This window comes from Typopeltis vanoorti, chromosome 6 (genome assembly GCF_054136105.1).
Source record: "Typopeltis vanoorti isolate ZY-2024b chromosome 6, IOZ_Tvanoo_1.0, whole genome shotgun sequence".
In the NCBI taxonomy this organism is placed as follows: domain Eukaryota; kingdom Metazoa; phylum Arthropoda; class Arachnida; order Uropygi; family Thelyphonidae; genus Typopeltis; species Typopeltis vanoorti.
In genome coordinates, this window is record NC_143554.1 from 63,718,585 (window position 1) to 63,738,044 (window position 19,460).

At 37.3% G+C, this 19,460-nt stretch overlaps 1 protein-coding gene across 5 annotated transcripts in view; it reads right to left on the minus strand.

The window, feature by feature from the left end:
• The window catches only part of LOC150105498 (ecdysone receptor-like), a 240,631-nt gene that overhangs the window by 42,350 nt on the left and 178,821 nt on the right, over positions 1-19,460 (minus strand). Inside the window, exon 1 of one of the 5 annotated variants that reach the window (XM_090394211.1) lies at positions 13,198-13,629. The exons of the other annotated variants lie outside the window; for them this stretch is intronic. Within the exon in view, the coding sequence (XP_090250337.1) occupies positions 13,198-13,546 (349 nt within the window). The 5' untranslated portion in view covers positions 13,547-13,629. Of the gene's footprint in view, positions 1-13,197; positions 13,630-19,460 lie in introns of those variants that run through there. 5 annotated transcript variants of the gene reach the window in all.

The following is a 19,460-nucleotide window of genomic DNA, read 5'->3' on the forward strand; positions in this document are numbered from 1 at the left end:
TACACGTATCAACTGTTCTTTGTGAACAACGTCCAACCTTGAATGTGAAGCCCAAGAGTAAATAATCCTAAGTATTCTCTTGCTAAAGTTTCCAATAGAAATATGAGCCTCACAAATACAAACGCGTTGTATGGCTTCAGTGTTTTCCAGTTAAAGTAGCCCATATCAAGTTTTCAAAGTTCCCATGAATCCTCATGCACATACTTGTTGACAATAAATGCTTTTATTTTAAGCAAACAATACTTTTCAAAATACGTTCCCCCAATCGTGCGAGAGTTCGCCTGTTTACGATGCATTTTAAAAAGTAACCGTTTTGAACATCAAAACAACAGATTTGTTCCATTTAAGAAAATAATCATGATTATTAAAGCAGTATATATTTAAGGTCGCAGGAATCAGTGTAGGAAATGAATCTTGGGGAACAGGAAGCCATCCTATAGGATGGTAACACACTGCGTTATCATTAACGATATTGCATCACTGTACTAAGACAAAAAAGATTGAGGCACACAGAGACAGGAACTGACTTTTTACAACCAAGGTTGGTCATAGCGACAGACTTATCTTATAGGATTACAAGGTATCTTATCTTGAAAGCAGCTATAGCGACAGAATGAGATCACACATTCGGCTTTTGAGCACTGGTGCATTTTTTTTCCTTTTTTAAATGTAAACTTCCACCCATGAAAGGTTACATACCTATAATACATTAGTACCGTGGGTGGGATAAGGATTTTTTTTTCTCTATTTTATTATTATTTTTTATCTCTTAGGCAGTCTGAAAACTCTAGAGACAAAACATGGAACTTTTTCTGGCCACCTCAGGCATCCAAATAAGCCAGCCTGCTAGTATTTTCTCGTTTATACCAGAAATACTCGGAAAATAAGAGTCGGGAAACTAGAAGTCTTGTGCTCATTCAACCTTTATCCCGTACAAAAATAGAACTGGGGGGATTTAGTTATATGCATACAGGCAGGTCCTAAGGAAATGGTCTCTGGCGCTTGGTCTAAATTTTCATTTGGCTTGCAAAATGGTGCTGATCAACTAGTGGTAACATTTGTGAATAAAGCCCATTTGTCTACAGCAGCGGTCGGCAACCTTTTTCGAGTGAAGAGCCATTTTTAAAATTATATGTTAAAAAAAAAAATTAGGGAGTCGCACGCAGTGATGAGCAACCAATGCGGCCCTCTCAGGTTTTTTGTGCGGTCCACGGTGTTTGTTTTGTACGGCAGAATTAGTATATTTTAATTAAAAATCTATTTTATGAATGTTGATTTTTACATGTGGATTTATTTGTGCAGGTTAAAAAATTAAAATATACCTAAATAATGGAAACTAAATTAATACTTTCTTATCAAAGAAAAAGAAAATGTTCTTTATGCGGATCGAACCGAGTATTTGATTTACTATTTAATTGCTCATCACTACTTTAAATTTAGAAACTACATTGAAAAATATTATAATTAAATTATTTATTCAGTTTTTTTACAGTAACACGTTATCATACTTGTAAAACACAGGGGGTGGCATGTCACACGAAATTATATGATATTTTTAAATATTAAATAATAAAACAAAGATTTCCTCCTCCTCCAAAAACATATGTATAAAATCCAATAACATACCTATTTCTTTAATTTTTTTAAAATTTAAAATATCTTCTTAGTGCGACTTTTGTTGTTGAACTTCTTGGGATAGTTTCTCAAAATGCGGCGAATACGCCGTAATTTTCATTTTCAAACATGACGTAAGACTTACGTTGTTTAGTTGGTTTCTCAACTTACTTTTAATAAAATTTATATTAAAAAATATTTGCTCACAGAAATATGTCGATCCGAAAATCGATAGCAGTTAAAATCGTATGTTTTTAACTGAATGAGTGTCCGGTAAACAATTCCACGTGTCAAATATAATCTGATCTTGCTTTTTAAGATCTTCTATTTCAGACTATTTGTGTTGTATTGCAAGGTAGATTTTTGTCTTTCCAACTCCTCCAGGTCAGCTTTAAGATTTCTAAATTTTGAATTCCACAAATCCTTGGTTTTCAGGTCCTCTAACTAAAGTTGAAATGCAGTCTCATCAATTCCAGCAAAAGTTGAAAAATTTAATTCGGCAGGATTAATTTCAAGTGGTCGCAATAAAAAATGACATTGTATTTAAAAAATGTCTTTGTATATTTGATTTTTTATTGTTTGAAAGCTTTTCATGACATATTAAACACATTGGAAATCCTGCTGTATTTGCTACAAATGCGTAGGTTTGGGTCCATTCACTTTTAAACTCCCGATTTTCTTGTTATATTTTTCTCTTCTTTGCTGACATTTTAAATACTATAAAAATATTTTTATTTTGTTAATATTTAATTTAATGTTACAATATTCACGTTACCTAACACAATCACCAGTAAATGAAAGCACTGCAACGTCCACTACAAAACCTTTACTTATTTTAACAAAGTGAGCAGATTTAAAGACCCCGCCTGCACTATATGCGAAGCCAATGGGCGCGTTCAGACAGGCAAGCGCTACCGTAGCACTACATGTGCTATCCTAGCGTAACGTATTTGGTTTAATAAATTAAAACAACATAAAACATAAGTTTAATTATTTAATTAAAACTCATGATTTTCTATTGCAAGCGTTATGTTTCTCATCATATTCATAAAATAATTAACAGTCCATCGTAGTAATTCTTACTGCCCATCGTGAATCAAATCAGGAAGATTATTTCTTTCCATTCTCGAAGACAAAACCTCTCTCACATAAGATTTTTATCTTCGAAAAATGTTTTCTACAGGATTAAGCATGTACGAATATGGTGAAAGTAATTTTAATTTGCATGAATAATTAAAACAAATATTTGACAAATCGGTGGGTTTGTGAATTCTTGCATTATCCATGATAATCCAAGACGAATGTAAAGAAGGATTATCGTGTATGATTTCAAAGAGTTGAAACATGAAAGTATTAAATTTTTCAGTATCTCATGTACTATTTTCAATTGTAAAAAATCCTTGACTTAATGTCAAATGTCCTTAATTTATTGCAAATGCTGTGTTTAGGGTTTCTAATTTAATAAATAACATTCATTTTACATTATTCAAAAATATATGGTTTAATAACGAAAAGAGCCGCAATTATTCAAAGAACCGTATGCGGCTCCGGAGCCCCAGGTTGCCGATCCCTGGTCTACAGGATAGAAATGCAGCGTAGTAGAAAGTCCTGAACTGAATTGACTTTGTTTAAATACACGGTTGGATTCCATTGTATCTTTCGAAATATCAATGGGCCCAACCGCGCCAATATGAGCATTTCTTATTTTATTTCACCTTTTTTTGTAATTGGTTGTCTCCACATTACTAAGCTATCTCTGCGAAAGAGTGAGTGCACGGCGTTCCCGTAATCTTTCTCAACAGTTTTAACCAAGACACCGATGACACTAATGAAGTCTTTATTCCCAATTTCTGTCAAGAACGAGTGGGGTTACAAAAAAGGTAAAATATTATAAACTCTTGGAACCCGTACACTAGTACCGTACGTAATCTAAGGATTTTTAATTAATTATCATTTATTTTTAATATATTAATATTAGTTTAATATTCAGTAAATAAACAGCATCCTGTTATTACTATTTCTTGATTAAAAATATTTCTTTATGTCTATGAAATCTGCCACTAATCACAAAATACAATGCGAGTTATATTATGGAAAGCGACTATGAAGCCAATAATTTGCTGCCTATTTTGAAGGATTAAAAACTAGAGTTTTCGAGAAGAGACAACGGCTAACTCACCTACGAAAAGTTCTTATAAAAGTTTCGTTTTAGATGATTACCCAGGTCTTTCTAACCCAACTTCAAATATCACATGGTCCTTGAAATTAGATTAAAAAAATTGACTGGAATGCTGGATCTTGATTATGCAGGCCATTACTGAAGATTTAACATGCAGCTGATTTCAGGTAATCACTAATTTTACATATATTTTTTTAAAATCATCGATGCTATGGAGGTACGTTTCTAATTTTCATAATGTACGGACGGGAAATGCATTCCATACTATCACCGAGTTGACTAGCGCAAAGGAATATATTTTGCTATGCGCATCTACAAATAAAAGCTAACAAAAGGCATACTCGTTAAACATTTTTTTTTTAAAATAAAAATCACGACGAATAAAAACTCGATCGTCAAATAAAACCATACTTATAGAGCAGCTCCATCCTTTGATTTAAAAATCACATGAATAATTGAATTATAACAAATCCGGATTTCGTAAAATGCTTGCTTTCAATTCCAAATTTAACGTGTGTGTTTTTTTTTTAAGTGCGTTTATATGCATGTGGCTTCCGCACACGAAAATTGGTAAACTTATACACCAGGAACCGTGGGCAGGCCTCTAATATTATTGTATTTATTTTTATACAATCTAAAAACCCTGTCCTAGAGACCAGATATGGATTTAATTATTTTTTTTCCCCCAAGCCTTCAATAAGCGGTGCAGTGGTCTCACACCGGGCGATGAAATTCATTTCCCACTTAAATACGATCGTAATAATCGAAACCCATGGCGGAATTCAAAACAGCCTACTGGATGTAGGGCGGTTATGCTAACCACTCAATCAACCACACTGGCTACATTTAAAAAAAAAAAAAAAAAGTTAATAGATTCAGCCAATTCAAATAAACTGGGATGTGTTCACTGCATTGCAATAATAGTAAGAGACCTGCAGTACAAAATACAGACACGAATCTTTGATTATGTTCTTGACATAGCAAGAATTTAAAGCCTACAGAAAGGGCATCCAAACTTAACTATTGGAGCGGACTTGAAGCATAAAAACTCGAGGGCCAGATCATAAATCTAGTTGTAAAACTGACTGAAATATGAAATTATGGCGTCTACTATGTACTTAATCTTGAAGCTCTTAAATTTATCTAATTCTTCCCTCGCTCACAACCATCGTTTAGAAACTCTTACTCTAAAGCACGACCGAACTTAATCTGTCTAAGACTTTCGGCTTTAAAATGTGATTCCCCCCCCCCCCCCCCACTGCGAGAAAACACCATCGTAATGAATACTTGCAAGTGCTTTTAACACCACTGTATTGAGTACACGGTCTCCTATTCAGTTAATACTTTCAACGAGTTTTAAGAATTAACGAGCATATGTTTGTCCTTATCCCATAAATTTTTAATTAACAGATTACTGATTAAAATATAAGATAAGAGTGAAACTTCTATTCGATTCCAACTTAGTGGTCGCTATGGGTCCTTTGAAATGCAAAAATAGGAAGCAATTGAAACAAAATTAAATTAGTGAGACAAGAATAAATTTGTTAGATTTAGGAATGGAACATATGAGACGTGGTTGCACTTCGAGACAGTGAAATCAAATGTCACTTTTTGCAAATCATAATGCAATCTTCCTTCGCTTTCCCCATATAGAAAGAAAGAAAAAAAAAACGTACTGGCAAACTCGGCCTACGATCAAAATTTGATATGCTGTAGCATGAGTTTGCTGGATTTAGTAAAAAAAAAAAAAAAAAATTGCGGAAAGAAACTATTTTTTTCTAGTGAAATTCAAACTAATCTGCACTGAACGGAGCAAAATTATCTTCCACCAAGTTTAAGCCATTTTTTCTCCAGCAAGACAGATGATCATAAGAATATCTTAGGCTCTGTAATCAGTTGCAAAAAGCAGTCTCCTTGGAATGACCTCTAACACTAATGGAACAATATACTACTATTATCCTTGAAAAGATATGAAAGGTTCATTTCTTTCCAGAGGAAAGAAACGAAACAAATTAGCCTTTTCCTAAAAGACCTCGCTTTACTATTACCAAACACAGCAAACAAGGTATCCTGTCTTCAATTCGCCTCTGTTAAGACTCATTCCTCTGCTAGAATCAAACAAAAACTAGTTGGTTAACTTTTCTTCCCCCACTTTCTCCCCTTCTTTGATGTGATTCCAGGAGAGAAAATGCCAACGCCCTCCACCTCCAAACACTAGCTCGTTTGGTGTTGAACCGGTTTCACATGTGGCTAAGAAGGTGTGGCAAACGATAGAAGATAGCATGTTGGCGCTAACAAACTGTAATGTGTATTTATGTCGACCGGTCTCTTGAAAAATCGCACGCACGAGAGCATAACAGAGAAGGCCAAGGTAACCACTACATTCGCGTGATTTGGGTTTTACAGGAAAACAGCATGAAATTATGAAATGTATGGAACTTTGTTCCTTAACAAATACAACTCAAAATATGATCAGAGTTAGAAAAGCCTGTTAATAAATACGGGCTTTTTTCCAGTTAACTGTTTCGGATGGGTTCACTTGGTTACGCATTTAATACTAAACCGTTCTAATTCACCAATCGGTCATAATTATTATATGAAATTTTAAGCCCTTTAGGATTTCTCAATTCATTTGGATATTATATAAACGACCACTTTAGTGCGATATTAAAGTTGAAATATATGGATTTGATCTCAAATGAGCATCATTCTAGAGTATAGAATATAATAACTCAGGAAACTGATTCAAAAACATCCATATAAAATCAAACCAACACGAGTGCGAGCACTCGCACAACCATTCAAAAACACCCATAGGTCAAGAATAATTGCTCAACACTTACAATCGTTGTTTAGACACGTCGAATTGCAAAAGTTTGCTCGTATGCAATAGTGAGCAAACCTCCTCATGTGGCTTTAGCTTAATCTAAAACTAGAAATATCGAAGATAATCATCAAAAATAATTTTTGATGCTTTCCCGTTTAATAAGAATTAGTTTATCATATTCGGAATCTAAGTTTTAAAAATGTTGCAACTATACGATCCCACATATCATATGACATAACCACTATATGATCAAATCTGACATATTGTGTAATTTTTAATGAGCACAAATTTTTTCCACGATTATGTCAATTTCTTTCGAACCTCTCCTCTGCACTCAATCTTGCGTATGGATGACACTATCCCTGATCACTTTTCACTTAAAAATCCAGACCGCATACCAGTAAACGTTGGGCGTCAACTGGTCTTACAATAATTAAAATAACCTTGAGTTCTTCCTATTACCGTGCAGTGTAATGTAAGTACACTTGGAGGTGTATTCATTCGAGCTGTGCAATACACGCTCTTAGGATGTAATGAAAAAACATTAAGAAAACGCTTATTGCAAATTAAGCAATAAATATGGGCAAGGAGGAGGAGGAGGAAGAAAGGAGAATCTCCTGAAGGCAAAAATTAGATCCACTGATTGCGACTCTCTCTCTCTCTCTCTCTCTCTCTCTCTCGCACGCACACACTTCCTATCTCCCAGGAAAATTTATTGCAATTCCCATAATGGCTGTGCACAGAGTTATATTCGAACAATTAAACACTTCTCCAAAATGGGGAAGTCTTAGAGAAACCTCTCATTTCCTACGGAAGGAGAATTCACATTGCTCAAAGACTAGAAAGCTATTTAATGTAGCATTTAAATTCCGGTGTAATGGCAAAAGCAGAACATCCCCAATGGTTTGAATGATATTACAATTGAACTTGTTCATAATAAAATATCATCAAGAAAAGATCCTTGGTGTAAGAAACTGTCATGGTGCGCTTTACTTCCCCTTAGCAATGACTATCCCAACACGTGTACTGAATCAGAGAGATCGCGTGAATTATTCTGGAGATGCGTACATAAGTAAATGAAAATGGTTGCCCAAACCCTTGATCATAACAGTGCAATGTCAATAAATTAAGTCTCAATGAATTATGAGTTTCACTTAAATTGAACTGCGTGTTTTTGCACTACATACATTCCAAAATGCACCCAAGTTCGCAATGCAAGTGAAACAATGTTCCAATATCCTGAACATGCTATAATCCCCCCCTGCTTTCCCCCCAAAGCACCAAGGATGGCACCCGCATACAAATTCAAGGTCCACTAGCCATGACAACCATGACAACGACCTCGAAGTCAACTAACCACAACGACGCTTTTCAACACAATATATGGACGGTCGTTCGCGGCATGATACCACAACCGACAATGTAACTAACAAGCCAATTAAGGTCATTGGTCCACAAGAGGAGGGAGGAAATCGACCACAGCACGTGAGGTCTATTCAATAGCTCCATTGCTCTAGACCTATTTTGAAAACAGGTTCCGGCGGAACTCCTGTGATGCTAAGCACAGAAAGGGAGAAGTAATACAGTAAACCAGATGATATATTTTGTCATTTGCAAACCTTACCTGCAAAGTAACATCTTGTAGTCGGCCTGACAATGTTTTTGTGACTCCCACCCAGGAAAGGCAAATCTATAGTACATTAGTACAGTGGGTAGGCTAAGTTTTTTTTTTTATTATTATTTGTATTTTTTCATAATCTGAAAACTGTCCTAGAAACCAAACATGGAACTATTTTCAAGCCACTTCAGGCCTCCAGCAAAGTGGTGGTCTCACACCGGGCGATGAAGTACATCTTCCACCTAAAGACAATCACAAATGCATATTTTCACAAGCGGGATTCGAACCTAGCTTGTTGGTTTGGAGAGTGGATACGTAACTATTCCATCAACTAGGCCCACAAATACACTTGAAGGAAATTTATTCTAGCACTCTAACTTACAGTAGTGATCTTATAATGGTAATAATATATTCCCCTAAGCGCGCGCACACACACACACACACACACACACACACAAAAAGAAGAAAAGAAAAAGGGAGTGGACATCCGAACTTTTTTCCCCCTGGCTTCTTCCAGAATTCATAAAAACTGAGTTTTTCAAATCTACACCAAGACCTCTTCCCATTTCGGAGTTTCACTTCCGCTCTGTTGTGTCGGATGAGACAAACAACCCAGAGGCGATAAATAACAACAACAAGGTCTATAGCACGTGTCAGATTTCTGAAATCCCCTATCTCCTCCCGTACTCACCTCTCACAGACAGGTGGCCTGTTTTCTTCTTTTCGCTGCGGGTGACGCATAAGACGGGAGGACGGAGGGGAGAATGTCCATAGTAGGACACTTAAGAAAAGCGGAAGTGTCCTGATTTTTTTTCTTTTTAAATCACAACTGTGTTTCCCCCTCAAGGTTATTACGTCAGTGATGTATGCTTACGGGGGAACTTTAATTGTGTTGTTTATGTCGGGGTTAGGAGGGCAATGGATAAGAGAGAAAACAAGATAGAAGGGCGCTCGCGAGCTCACCTATTTTACATACACATAAGGAAAACGGTAGGAAATGGTGGATTTTCTTTTCTTGGAAACAACCACGTGTCATTTACAATACTGATGTCTTTCAATGATAGTAACGATGAAAAAAAAGGGGAAGCATATTTTGTTAAGTTGGCTGCAAGCAACTTGATAAATTATGCAAAAATGTAATTACCAAAGATAAGTTTCACAGACACTTGATCGATTATAAATGTTTATATCAACCAAACGGCATACGACAGAAGACGGTATCAGGAATCCAGCTAAAGCAACAAAATGGCTGCTCCACAACTGAGAAAAGACATAGGCGATGTATTTGTAAACGTGTTCTTTTGATCCACGTATTTTTGGTAGGAGTAGAATGTAAACACCTCCCTTGCCATATCGTCAGACAAACTAAGGCAATGTCCTGTTTACATTGTCATTACCAAGAACACCTTGTGAAATGAAAAAACACTTTAGCGAAACCATCGTCTCAGTTAAAGTGAATATATTACGCAAGATGTGGGGGGATATTTGTGGTGTTATTTAGAATAAAAACTTGGCAGGTGTCCCTTGATTGTTTACTATTCCTAAAGTAACGTTAGAAATGGAAATATTTATAATCGATTGCAAATCTTTGTAAACCATCTTGGAATACGAAGTATTTCACAAAAGGTGGTTTTGTAAAATATCTAATTAAGTAAAATGCCAAAAGATTTCTATGGATGATTTTTTTAAATGTACAATTCAAGGTCAAAAATGGTTCTTGCACTGCTTATTAACCTTCATCCAGGCAAGCAAGCTTTATTGGTTTTGGTCTGCATTTTAAGATAATTAAATGAATCATCTCTTTTCAAGAGAAGAATTACGCTTACTATAAACAACCTACGTAAGAATGAACACAGAGTAAGGGTCACCACACATTAATTTTAATAAAGAATTACAGGTAACATGATACGAATGCACAGAATGCCCAAGGAATCACGAGACAAATACAGCAATGAGGAGAGTAAGATCCCCCCCCCACACACACACACAGAATTTGACTGCTGGGAATTTTTATCCAAACGAAGCATTTTTTTTTACAACACCGAAGACTTTCTATGCCTGATATTTTATTTACATCACTATAGATGTCAACAGATATCACGCATAATATATTCTCCCCTTAACGCACACAGTGTACAAGCCTTTCTCGTCATCATTCTCTGAATATGAAATCTATATATTAGGATTTTAGTTTTCGCCTAAGTCATGGTGCACTACTGACCTGTACGAAAACGACTTATCGTTCCTTCAGCTGGCGGACATTTCTTGAACCATTAAATTCAAAATCCAAAAGACTGTTTCAGAAAACTTGTCTGAAGCAAAAAAAAAAAAAAAAAAAAAAAAAAAAAAAAAAAAAAAGACCAGCCAGTTATCTGCTACGCTTTCAGACAACAGCGTGGGTTAAACAATTACGTACATTTTTAATTACCAGCGGTCACCATTTTAATCATATTAGATATCCCTTAATCTAAATTACATGTGTGCAAGCCAGTCACTCTATAAATATTTTTACTTTTTTTTTTTCATTTAAGTTTAACGCAATATGAGCGAGGTAAGTCCACTGAGATCCTGTTTAAAGATAGGTTAGTGTGATCATGTTTCGAAACAGGCTAGGTTTAATGTTGCATTTCTCTTTCTCTCTCACACATACACACAGTTCGTTGGATGATATTTTTTCCCTCCACTTTAGAAGATCAAGTTTCCCGATCGGTATACGACTATCACTTGCTTACTGTATACACACTATTTTTCCGAGCTTTCTCACCTGTCAAAGGCGGTACCTTCACCAGACCAAATTTCGAGAAACAGCGTTCATTTAAACATCTCTCTTTACATCTACAACCTACTCCAGGCCCCACTAAACCAGTTTTCTTCCGTGATTTGGAGCTTTACAGTGCTGCGACCACTTAATGCGGTTATAAACGCACGTTTGGAGGTCAGGGTTAGCTCGCAACAGCGAAAGCGGAATATTCTTTGGCATTTCCTTTCTCACAATCCGAACTGCAGAATAGGAACTGGGTACATTATTTCACCACTGGGGTGGGAGGGGGGATTTAAACAATGGCGGCATAATGTAATAAGACCTTCCCTTCGCGAGGTGAACGGACATGTTATCATTGTATTGAGACGACAGATAGCTTTCCAAGAGATAGAAACTGGTGGCTTATCTATGATTGCCGTCACGGTTCCTTAAACACAAACTGCTGGACATCACCTAAAAATAATCTTCGCTTCCATCATATTGACGAAATCACTTTGAATTCTATTCCATGGCATACACTACAAAAGAAATATTGATCGTCTGTCAGGTCGCTTGTTTACTAGTTCATGTCTTTCAAATACTTTGAACTACTGGAAAAATGAAGAAAAGAAAAAAAAAAACTCCACTTTCAAAAGATATATTTTGTCAAGTAACGAATCTTGGAGCGCGTAGGCGAAGTGGTGCTTAGGTAATCCAACCGTACCAATAAAGGTGAATTAGTTGCCAAAAGGCAACCGAATTTCTGGTCCATTACTATCTACTAATTATAAGTGCTGTGAAGCAGTTAAAAGGCTTCATTTAGAATCATTTAGATCGCGGATATCCCTCTCTCTTTAACCCAAATAGTCACGTCATGTCTTCAGTCAAGTATTCTATGCGTGAAATGTGCATTACTTGTACCGAGCACTTAAAGCACGTTTGATTACAGCAAAACAAGAATAAACAAAGTTTTCCTTAATTGTTTCCAGTGTAATTTACAACAAACAGGAGGTTTTTTTTTTTTTTTCACATTATGCGAAAGAAAAACAGCAGAGAGAGCAAGCAAGTCAAACAAAACGGTATATTTACAATTTAAAAGTAAGCGTCGCATGACAAAGACAAAATAAACATCGGCTTCCGTAGGCGATGCATTCTGTTAGCTCTAGATTCTTCAGGAATCTACATATGCAGAAATTAAAATTCAAGAGAACTTTCATTTTAATATATATAAATGTTGCTGTCGTGTTCACTGATTTCTGTTTTTCGGGAGCAGACTACAAAAGACATCGCTGCAAAGTTAACGAATGCAATTTTAATGTCGACAAGTGACTTAAAATCTGGCTGTGTGTCAAGTTTAATGACAAAATTCTTATCTAATGAGCGGAATGTGCATGAGAAAGTGTGAAACATTCAAAGCAGTTTATTTCTCCTTTCAAAGTGACTCAACACCGGAAAATTTATTTTAGTTTAACTTTCCAACGAGCAAGGTCGTGACCCTGGCAAGAGGTTATTTTTAGTGTCACTCGCCTCAGTAGAATGCCAATGTTCAAGCAAACGAAAGCCAGAAAACAAGTAGGTTACATGGAGCAGAAGGGAAAAACATGAAAAATCGTGCTTAGTGCCGGGGATTAATTTTAGTATTTGTTAATTTATATACAGCTGCAACTGATATTAAGGGTGATAATAAAAGCAAAGCTTTAAAGAAGCACGATTGCGTATTAGTCTCTAATTTGTCGAGTTTCTTCTCCATCGTATGGGAACATGATATCAGATGGAATGATCCGAGCTGAAACAGATCTATTTAACCTTGCAAAGTAAATAAAGGTGACACTCCAGGGTAATTGAGGAGGTCAGGTGTGTACACACACATTACAAATACAGCGATAAAATGTACATAACTGAACGGAAAGAAATCAAGTGTTAGTTATTTATATTTACAATATGTATGAATACAAATTTTAAGGACAGTTGATTAAATACTAATAAACACGTTGTATAGCATTTTCCATTTTAGAATTCAGAAGAGAAAAAAAAAAGGGGGGGGGGGGAAACATTCGCCAATGATACACACACACACAGAAAATGACAGAGGAAACGTTCACAAGCTGATCATTATTTTATATTTTAATTATTGCCTATAACTGTAGTTTACAGTTAAAATTATAATCTCTAGTGTAGTTACGAGCAATAAAAAAATTAGTACAGCGAAATGATAATACCTGAATTTTGTGACGACGACGACTCGTTGATGTCCAAATCCCAGAAATCCAAGTCCACCTCTCCAATGTCCGAAGGGGTGAGACTGGGTACAGGACTAATGCCAGTATTGGACGAGTGGTTGTCCGGGCCAATATTGCTAGACGAAACCTCGGGAGAACTTTCATCACCGGGAGAACGTTTACGAGGAGCGGAGGGATTTGAAGGAGGTGGCAGAGATTCTTTCAAGGTCTTTGTGATATCTAATCCACTTTCTGGCCTTTTTCTCTTTATCGCTACTTTGTCACGGCTCTCGTCCACTCGATCGGCACGAGTCTGACTTAACCACAGTAAAACCAATGGATCCATCATACTTGCCCCTCCCGCGAAAAATGGTTGAAGGTCAACTGGAGGATAAACCTCCTTAAAAACGTCCAGAAATAGTTTAAATTCCTGCCTTCTGTTGTAGTAACGACACAGCGCACCGGCCCATCACTGATAGCCGAGATTCTGGCATGTTTCTCTACGCTCCTGATTGTGCAGCTCAAAAAGCAGCTGGCATTTGTCCAGGATAGCAACTCTTCCATCTAAAGTAAACAAAACATGGCTGGCTACGAATACATCCCATGGTACACACTCGCAATTATCACTTCCTAGGCATGTCAGCAGTATTACATTTCTGTGCATCGCGGTCCAAATAATGTCACCTTAACCTGGAAAAGTTGTGCGTCTGTTCTTGCGCAGAAGCAAAATTCAATCCGATTCCTTTTTAGATGCACATAGACATGCATGCACTTGTCCTATCTTCAATAACGTGAGCGAAGAAGGTGCCGCAAAAAGCCCAGCGTTCCACGGCCACAGGTCCAGCAACAGGTTCCATTCACCCTTCTACTAGGGTTGCTGATCCCCGCATGTCACGTGACCTGCCTGCAGGTGCGTTTACCCGCTTACTGCCGCTTCCCCAATGGCTGACTAGCAAAGCAACAACTTTCACTATCGCTTTCCCCCAACCCCCCTTCCACCATCTCATGAGTCGGAACTAGCGTTCGTGGTACGGTGAACCAGTCCCCAAAACAGGTAGGAAGAGGCAGGGTCAATGTTTGCATGCATGTATGTTCTCTCTCCTTCCTGCAAAGCTATCACTACACTAATAGAGGCCCCTATGAATAGGCTACCAGGTAACGAATAGAACATTTTCGCTCTGCTGTATTCTACGTTTTCATTTTATAAATAATAAATTTATATTATTAACTGATTTGAATTTAAATAGCAGAGTTTTTTTTTTTAATGTACATACTTAAGGGGCGAAAAAGTGTCATCGCAAAAGAATAAAAGTGGAGGAAAAAAAATGTTTTTCTACTTTGCTCTAAAGGAGAGAAAGATGTCATTAGTACTGAACAACTAATCTCTGGAAAGTGATTTAAACCTGGCTTGTCTTCAAATGCGATTACCAAAACATCCTAAAATTTCTCGAGGATGTTAATGGCTTGGTTGTTTAGATTATAGCTATATGTACCCTTGTAGAAGTCCTGTAACGTGAGACCACATTGGACACAAAGTAACTAAGGCTACGAGGCAAGTGTATTATTGTCTAAAAATTGCGTTGTTCGTGGCCAGTTTACATAACGTGCGGGTGAAAAAGCATTCGCTTCTGGATGAAAACATCATCTAGCCCATCGTTAGCTGCAAAGCTTTTAAAAATGTTCCTCGCGTACAAGGACATGAATCGAAATTGCCAGACAGGGTAAAATCCTAACTTTTTCTAAATAGAATTCAAATCTTTGCCATGGTGATGACGTGGATGTATTCTATATTCTCTTGCAAAGCAATCCGTCCGATGAACACAGAATACGCCACTTTCTTTTGAGAGGAAGAAACTTTACTTCCAGGTAACTCAGCTATGGATGAAAAGTAGAGAAACTATTCTTTGCGTTCTTAACAGGATTCGAATGCAAATCTTCTCAGCTAAAGAGCACGTGTTTCATTCTTCCTAATGCGCCAGGTTGGTGTGCATATCTAAAAGTGAAATTCTCCTTCCACATAATAAACAACCTAAAAGAAAAAAACAAAAAAAAAAGGTCACATCTTCAACAGTCACATTATTAGGGAAGAATGGGACTAATGCATTCCAGGAAGCTCTAGTGAAATTAGCTCCGATAACCTCATTGAACTTCACAACAAACGATCTTTTACTTCACATTAGCATGCATTTTACATCCCCACCCCGATCTTTCTCCCAACTCAGGACTGAATCCAGTTTATTATTTCCTTCCTTGACAACAAAAAGTTTCTTACACGAAGAATTATACCGAGTTACAACAAAGTTCACCAGCTGTCTTCCAGCAAAGAAGTGCACGAACAGAGAAAAACTCACATGCACAGGCGCCCCCCCCTACACACACACACACGTTATGAGTATGGAAATAGCAAAAAAAAAAAAAAAACATGCAGAAAATGTTTGCCACTTTTAGTACACTGTAATTATAGGAAACAGGAAGTCGCTCGGTGTACAGGAGGTTGTCTAATTACTGCGACTTCCGAACACAACATACAACTCTAGAGCTGGTGTGAGCGTGAGAAGGCGCCCCATTTGTGTCGCTAGGGTTCTCAGAAAAGCGGAAAATGATTAGCACCGTGGCGATTAAAAAAAAAAAAGAAAAAGAAAGAAAGAAGGAAAGCCTCCGGGAGACGATTTGAAAACCTCACATGCTTCCCGTTTTCATCTAATTACTTAAGAAAACGGGCTCAAACTGATGCCTTTTAAGCAAAGATCTCTGAATTCAGCAATCGCACAAAACAGGGATGAATGAAAATACAAAATACGTGCATTTTATTAAAATCAAGCATCTTTCATGAATTCTTCGTGTTCAGATGTGTTTCAACATATTATGCATTAGCAACAGTTACGTCAAGACTACGTAATATCTGTAGCATGACCTCACTGTTATGCAATGGCTACATAAACAGTCCTGCACTTTAGGTTTCTGTATCTTTCATTCTGGTGCCGAGATTTAAAGAAGGAAAAAAAAAAAGGTTAATCTTAACTACAATCCATTAAGCCTAGTAAATGCAACGGCAGCTGCACAGGGTCATCTGTTGCTTAATTTTACCCACAATTCTCCTCTTCGTTATGGTAGTCCGCTTCTAAGAACAGGGTCACATGACTGGAAAAGCCTTTGGCTACACTAGCAGATGTTTTTTTCTTTATTTTTTGTTCAACGAGACATGGAAGACTGATTGTCGCGTGATGTGTATAGCTTCTAGATGAAACTCCGATTTTTTTTCTTTATTATTATTTTTATTTTTGCCTACATGGATAGCGTCAAGGGTAAGATGAGCAAAGATCTGACCGATGCATTAAAATAAAGCGGCCATCTTAAAAAAAAAAAAAAAAAATGGAAATGTAATATGCATTCCTTCTCAAGGTGACCTTATGCGAAAAGGAATTTTACACATGACCTGTTAACGAAAGTAGCAATCAAAACAAAAACAAAAAAAAAGAAAGAAAAAGAGAGAAAAACATGCTCTCCTCCCCTTTCTTCCCCTACTGGCGTTTTTTCCCCCGTGTTACGGATTCAGAACCGCATGATAACATATTATCATTAACTACACGCACATATAAAAATAAATTATATTGATATGATGTAAAAATAAGCAATTTTTTCTTATTTCATGTTTTGCAAAATATAAAGCCCACAAAAGCACCGATAAAAGAAATGCTACACTAGACTTTCACTTATAAAGCTTCACAGAAGGAAAAATCCACTCTTAGAAGTATACAAACCGAACAGGCCAGATTAATCGTTACACCACAAAGTACTGAAGTTGGAAGTTAATAAATAAAGAGAACCCACTCGGTCAAACACTTCTCAAAGAGTTTGACCGAGTGGATCAAACTAATTTTCAGAGAGAGAGAAGGAGAGCGAGACAACAGACCAAACCACTAAAGGATCGAGCAAAAAATATTACGTGTCGCTTACGTGTTTGAAACAGAAGGGAAAGTATTTTTTAAAAAATGATGTGTTTATTCTTGGTGGTTAAGTAAGTGTCTATAAGTAATTGCACCAGCAGTCAGGGCCATCTGAGCGCTAGTTGCAGGGGGGGGCGTAAATTTTGTAGTTATAGCACTGCATCGAAGCCAGCATGTTGAGTGATCAGTCAGATACAGAAACAACTGATAAAATCTACTGCAACCAAATCCATATATGCAAATCCTATCCTATCCTCTCCAGTAGTCCTTGATGGACCGTTGGGTCACTCATGGCTGAGCCATGAATGTCTAATGGGCGGTGAATTAAAACAGATGGCGCCCATCTCCTCTTCTGTCTTCGTCTATATGTCGTATGGCTGTATCCTGTATGTTCAGGGGTCCGGTTTGCCTGCTTGCGGGATGAAAAACCCCAGATAAACTGAGGGAAAAACCCTGCTGTCCACGCCCAAGAGCGGCTAACTTGGCTATGGCTGAGGAAGATCCTTCAGCTCCTCACGTCACCGACGGGAATCGAACCTGGGAGACTCCTTCCCCAGGCATATTGGTTGCGAAGCGCACAGCCACTGGGCTAACCTCGCGGGCTATATGCAAATGCCGAAGTGATAATAAGCTACTTTAAACTTAACAACTGTATAAATAAAAAATACAAAATGTTTTCCCGTTTGATTATATTTATAGCTTGTGTTATTGTACGTTAAAATTAGAATAAAATAAAAAAAATGCATGTAACATGCTTTTTTTTTATTTTTTGGAAATTTAAATTTCAGAAGAATCTAAATTCTGCCGGATTGCGGAGATTGAATCCATAGATATATCCGATCTTGATAATATGTAAAATATTTCTCCGAATAACTATATCAGAATACTCTTCAGAGCGAACTGGAGAACATACGTTCATGGAGGATATTAAGAAACTGGCCTTGATAGCCTACACATCATCTAATCCGCTGTCGGCTAGAGAACTCTTATGGCCAGAATGTCCCTGACAGAGAGCATAATAACACTAAGTCAATGCGGACGCGTTGAAAGCTTTTCGTCTAGAAATATGCGCAGCTGTGTAACCTTCCAGAAAATAATAAAAAAGAAAGAAAAGAAAACCCATTCGCCATATCGTTCCGCAACGTGCCTATACGAATGTCTATTAGGGGCACAAAGAGTCCATACACAATGAACCACTGTGTCGGTCATGGTATGTGTTTCCGGACAAGCAGGTGATTTTCCAGTCAGCCTAAGAAAATCTTATCTTTGACAGCTTAAGCCTCCAAGCTATGAGGAGCAGGTGACCAAAAAATAGGCACAGAAACAAAATTAGAAAAAAAAAAGGAAAAAAAAAGCAATCAAGGTCATGGCGACCTTCGTTGTCTTATTTTAAGATCAACAGAAACCTCGCAGGTGTGACATGGGGAAACAGATAGAAAAAGGGAAGGAATAAAGCTGGCATATATCCAGTCCTGAAGCAGTTGAGACAGCATGGAATCGCAGATAACAATGTGGTGGGATTTGGCATTCTCGAACTGGAAAGTTGAGTCACACGACGAACACCCCACAAATTGGCATTTGGAGTAAACGAAGAAAAAAAAAATGTGCTAACAAGTTGAAACCAGCAATATTCTAATAGTAACGCTAATCAACTACGCTGATTTCAGCCAATTACTATTCTCAAGAAGCAGGTGTTATCGGGTGTGCTTATAAGAAGAAGAAAAAAAAAAAACAGAATTTCATGTTCATGCGAAATCTCGCATGGCACATCAGGTCACATGGTATCAAAAAACCAAACTCTGGATAAGTGGTATAAATTTACGGCGGCCACATGCCAACTTGACTGTGAGACCTTTGCACGGCTCCGGGTTGAAACCTTTGTTTGGTGCACTTCACGTGTCTCCAGCTGCCACAGCGCTGCAAACATCATCATCATTACAGGTGCAAGAGCGTGTAGCAACGTGCAACCTTGTCAAGGGACGCGATCATTCTTTGAGGAGTTAATGCTGCTCGGCGTTAAATGACACGAGCGTAATTGGGTAAATTTCAACGAAAAGAAAGTAAGTTAAAATAATAAGATCATACGTGAGATTTTAGTTCTTTTAACAGACTAGTTGCTAAAATGAAATTAAGCATCCTCCAATACTTTAATAAGGTGTGTTGAGGGTATGGAGATGTGTCTGTTCCGCAACTTTCTCGCCTCTTGGTTAAATTTGAAAGCTTACATTTGTTCTATCGTCCGAATATTTTTTGCAGGGTTAAAATCGTATGCGTATTAAACCCTTCGGTTACTATCTTAAACGTTTTCAACGAAGC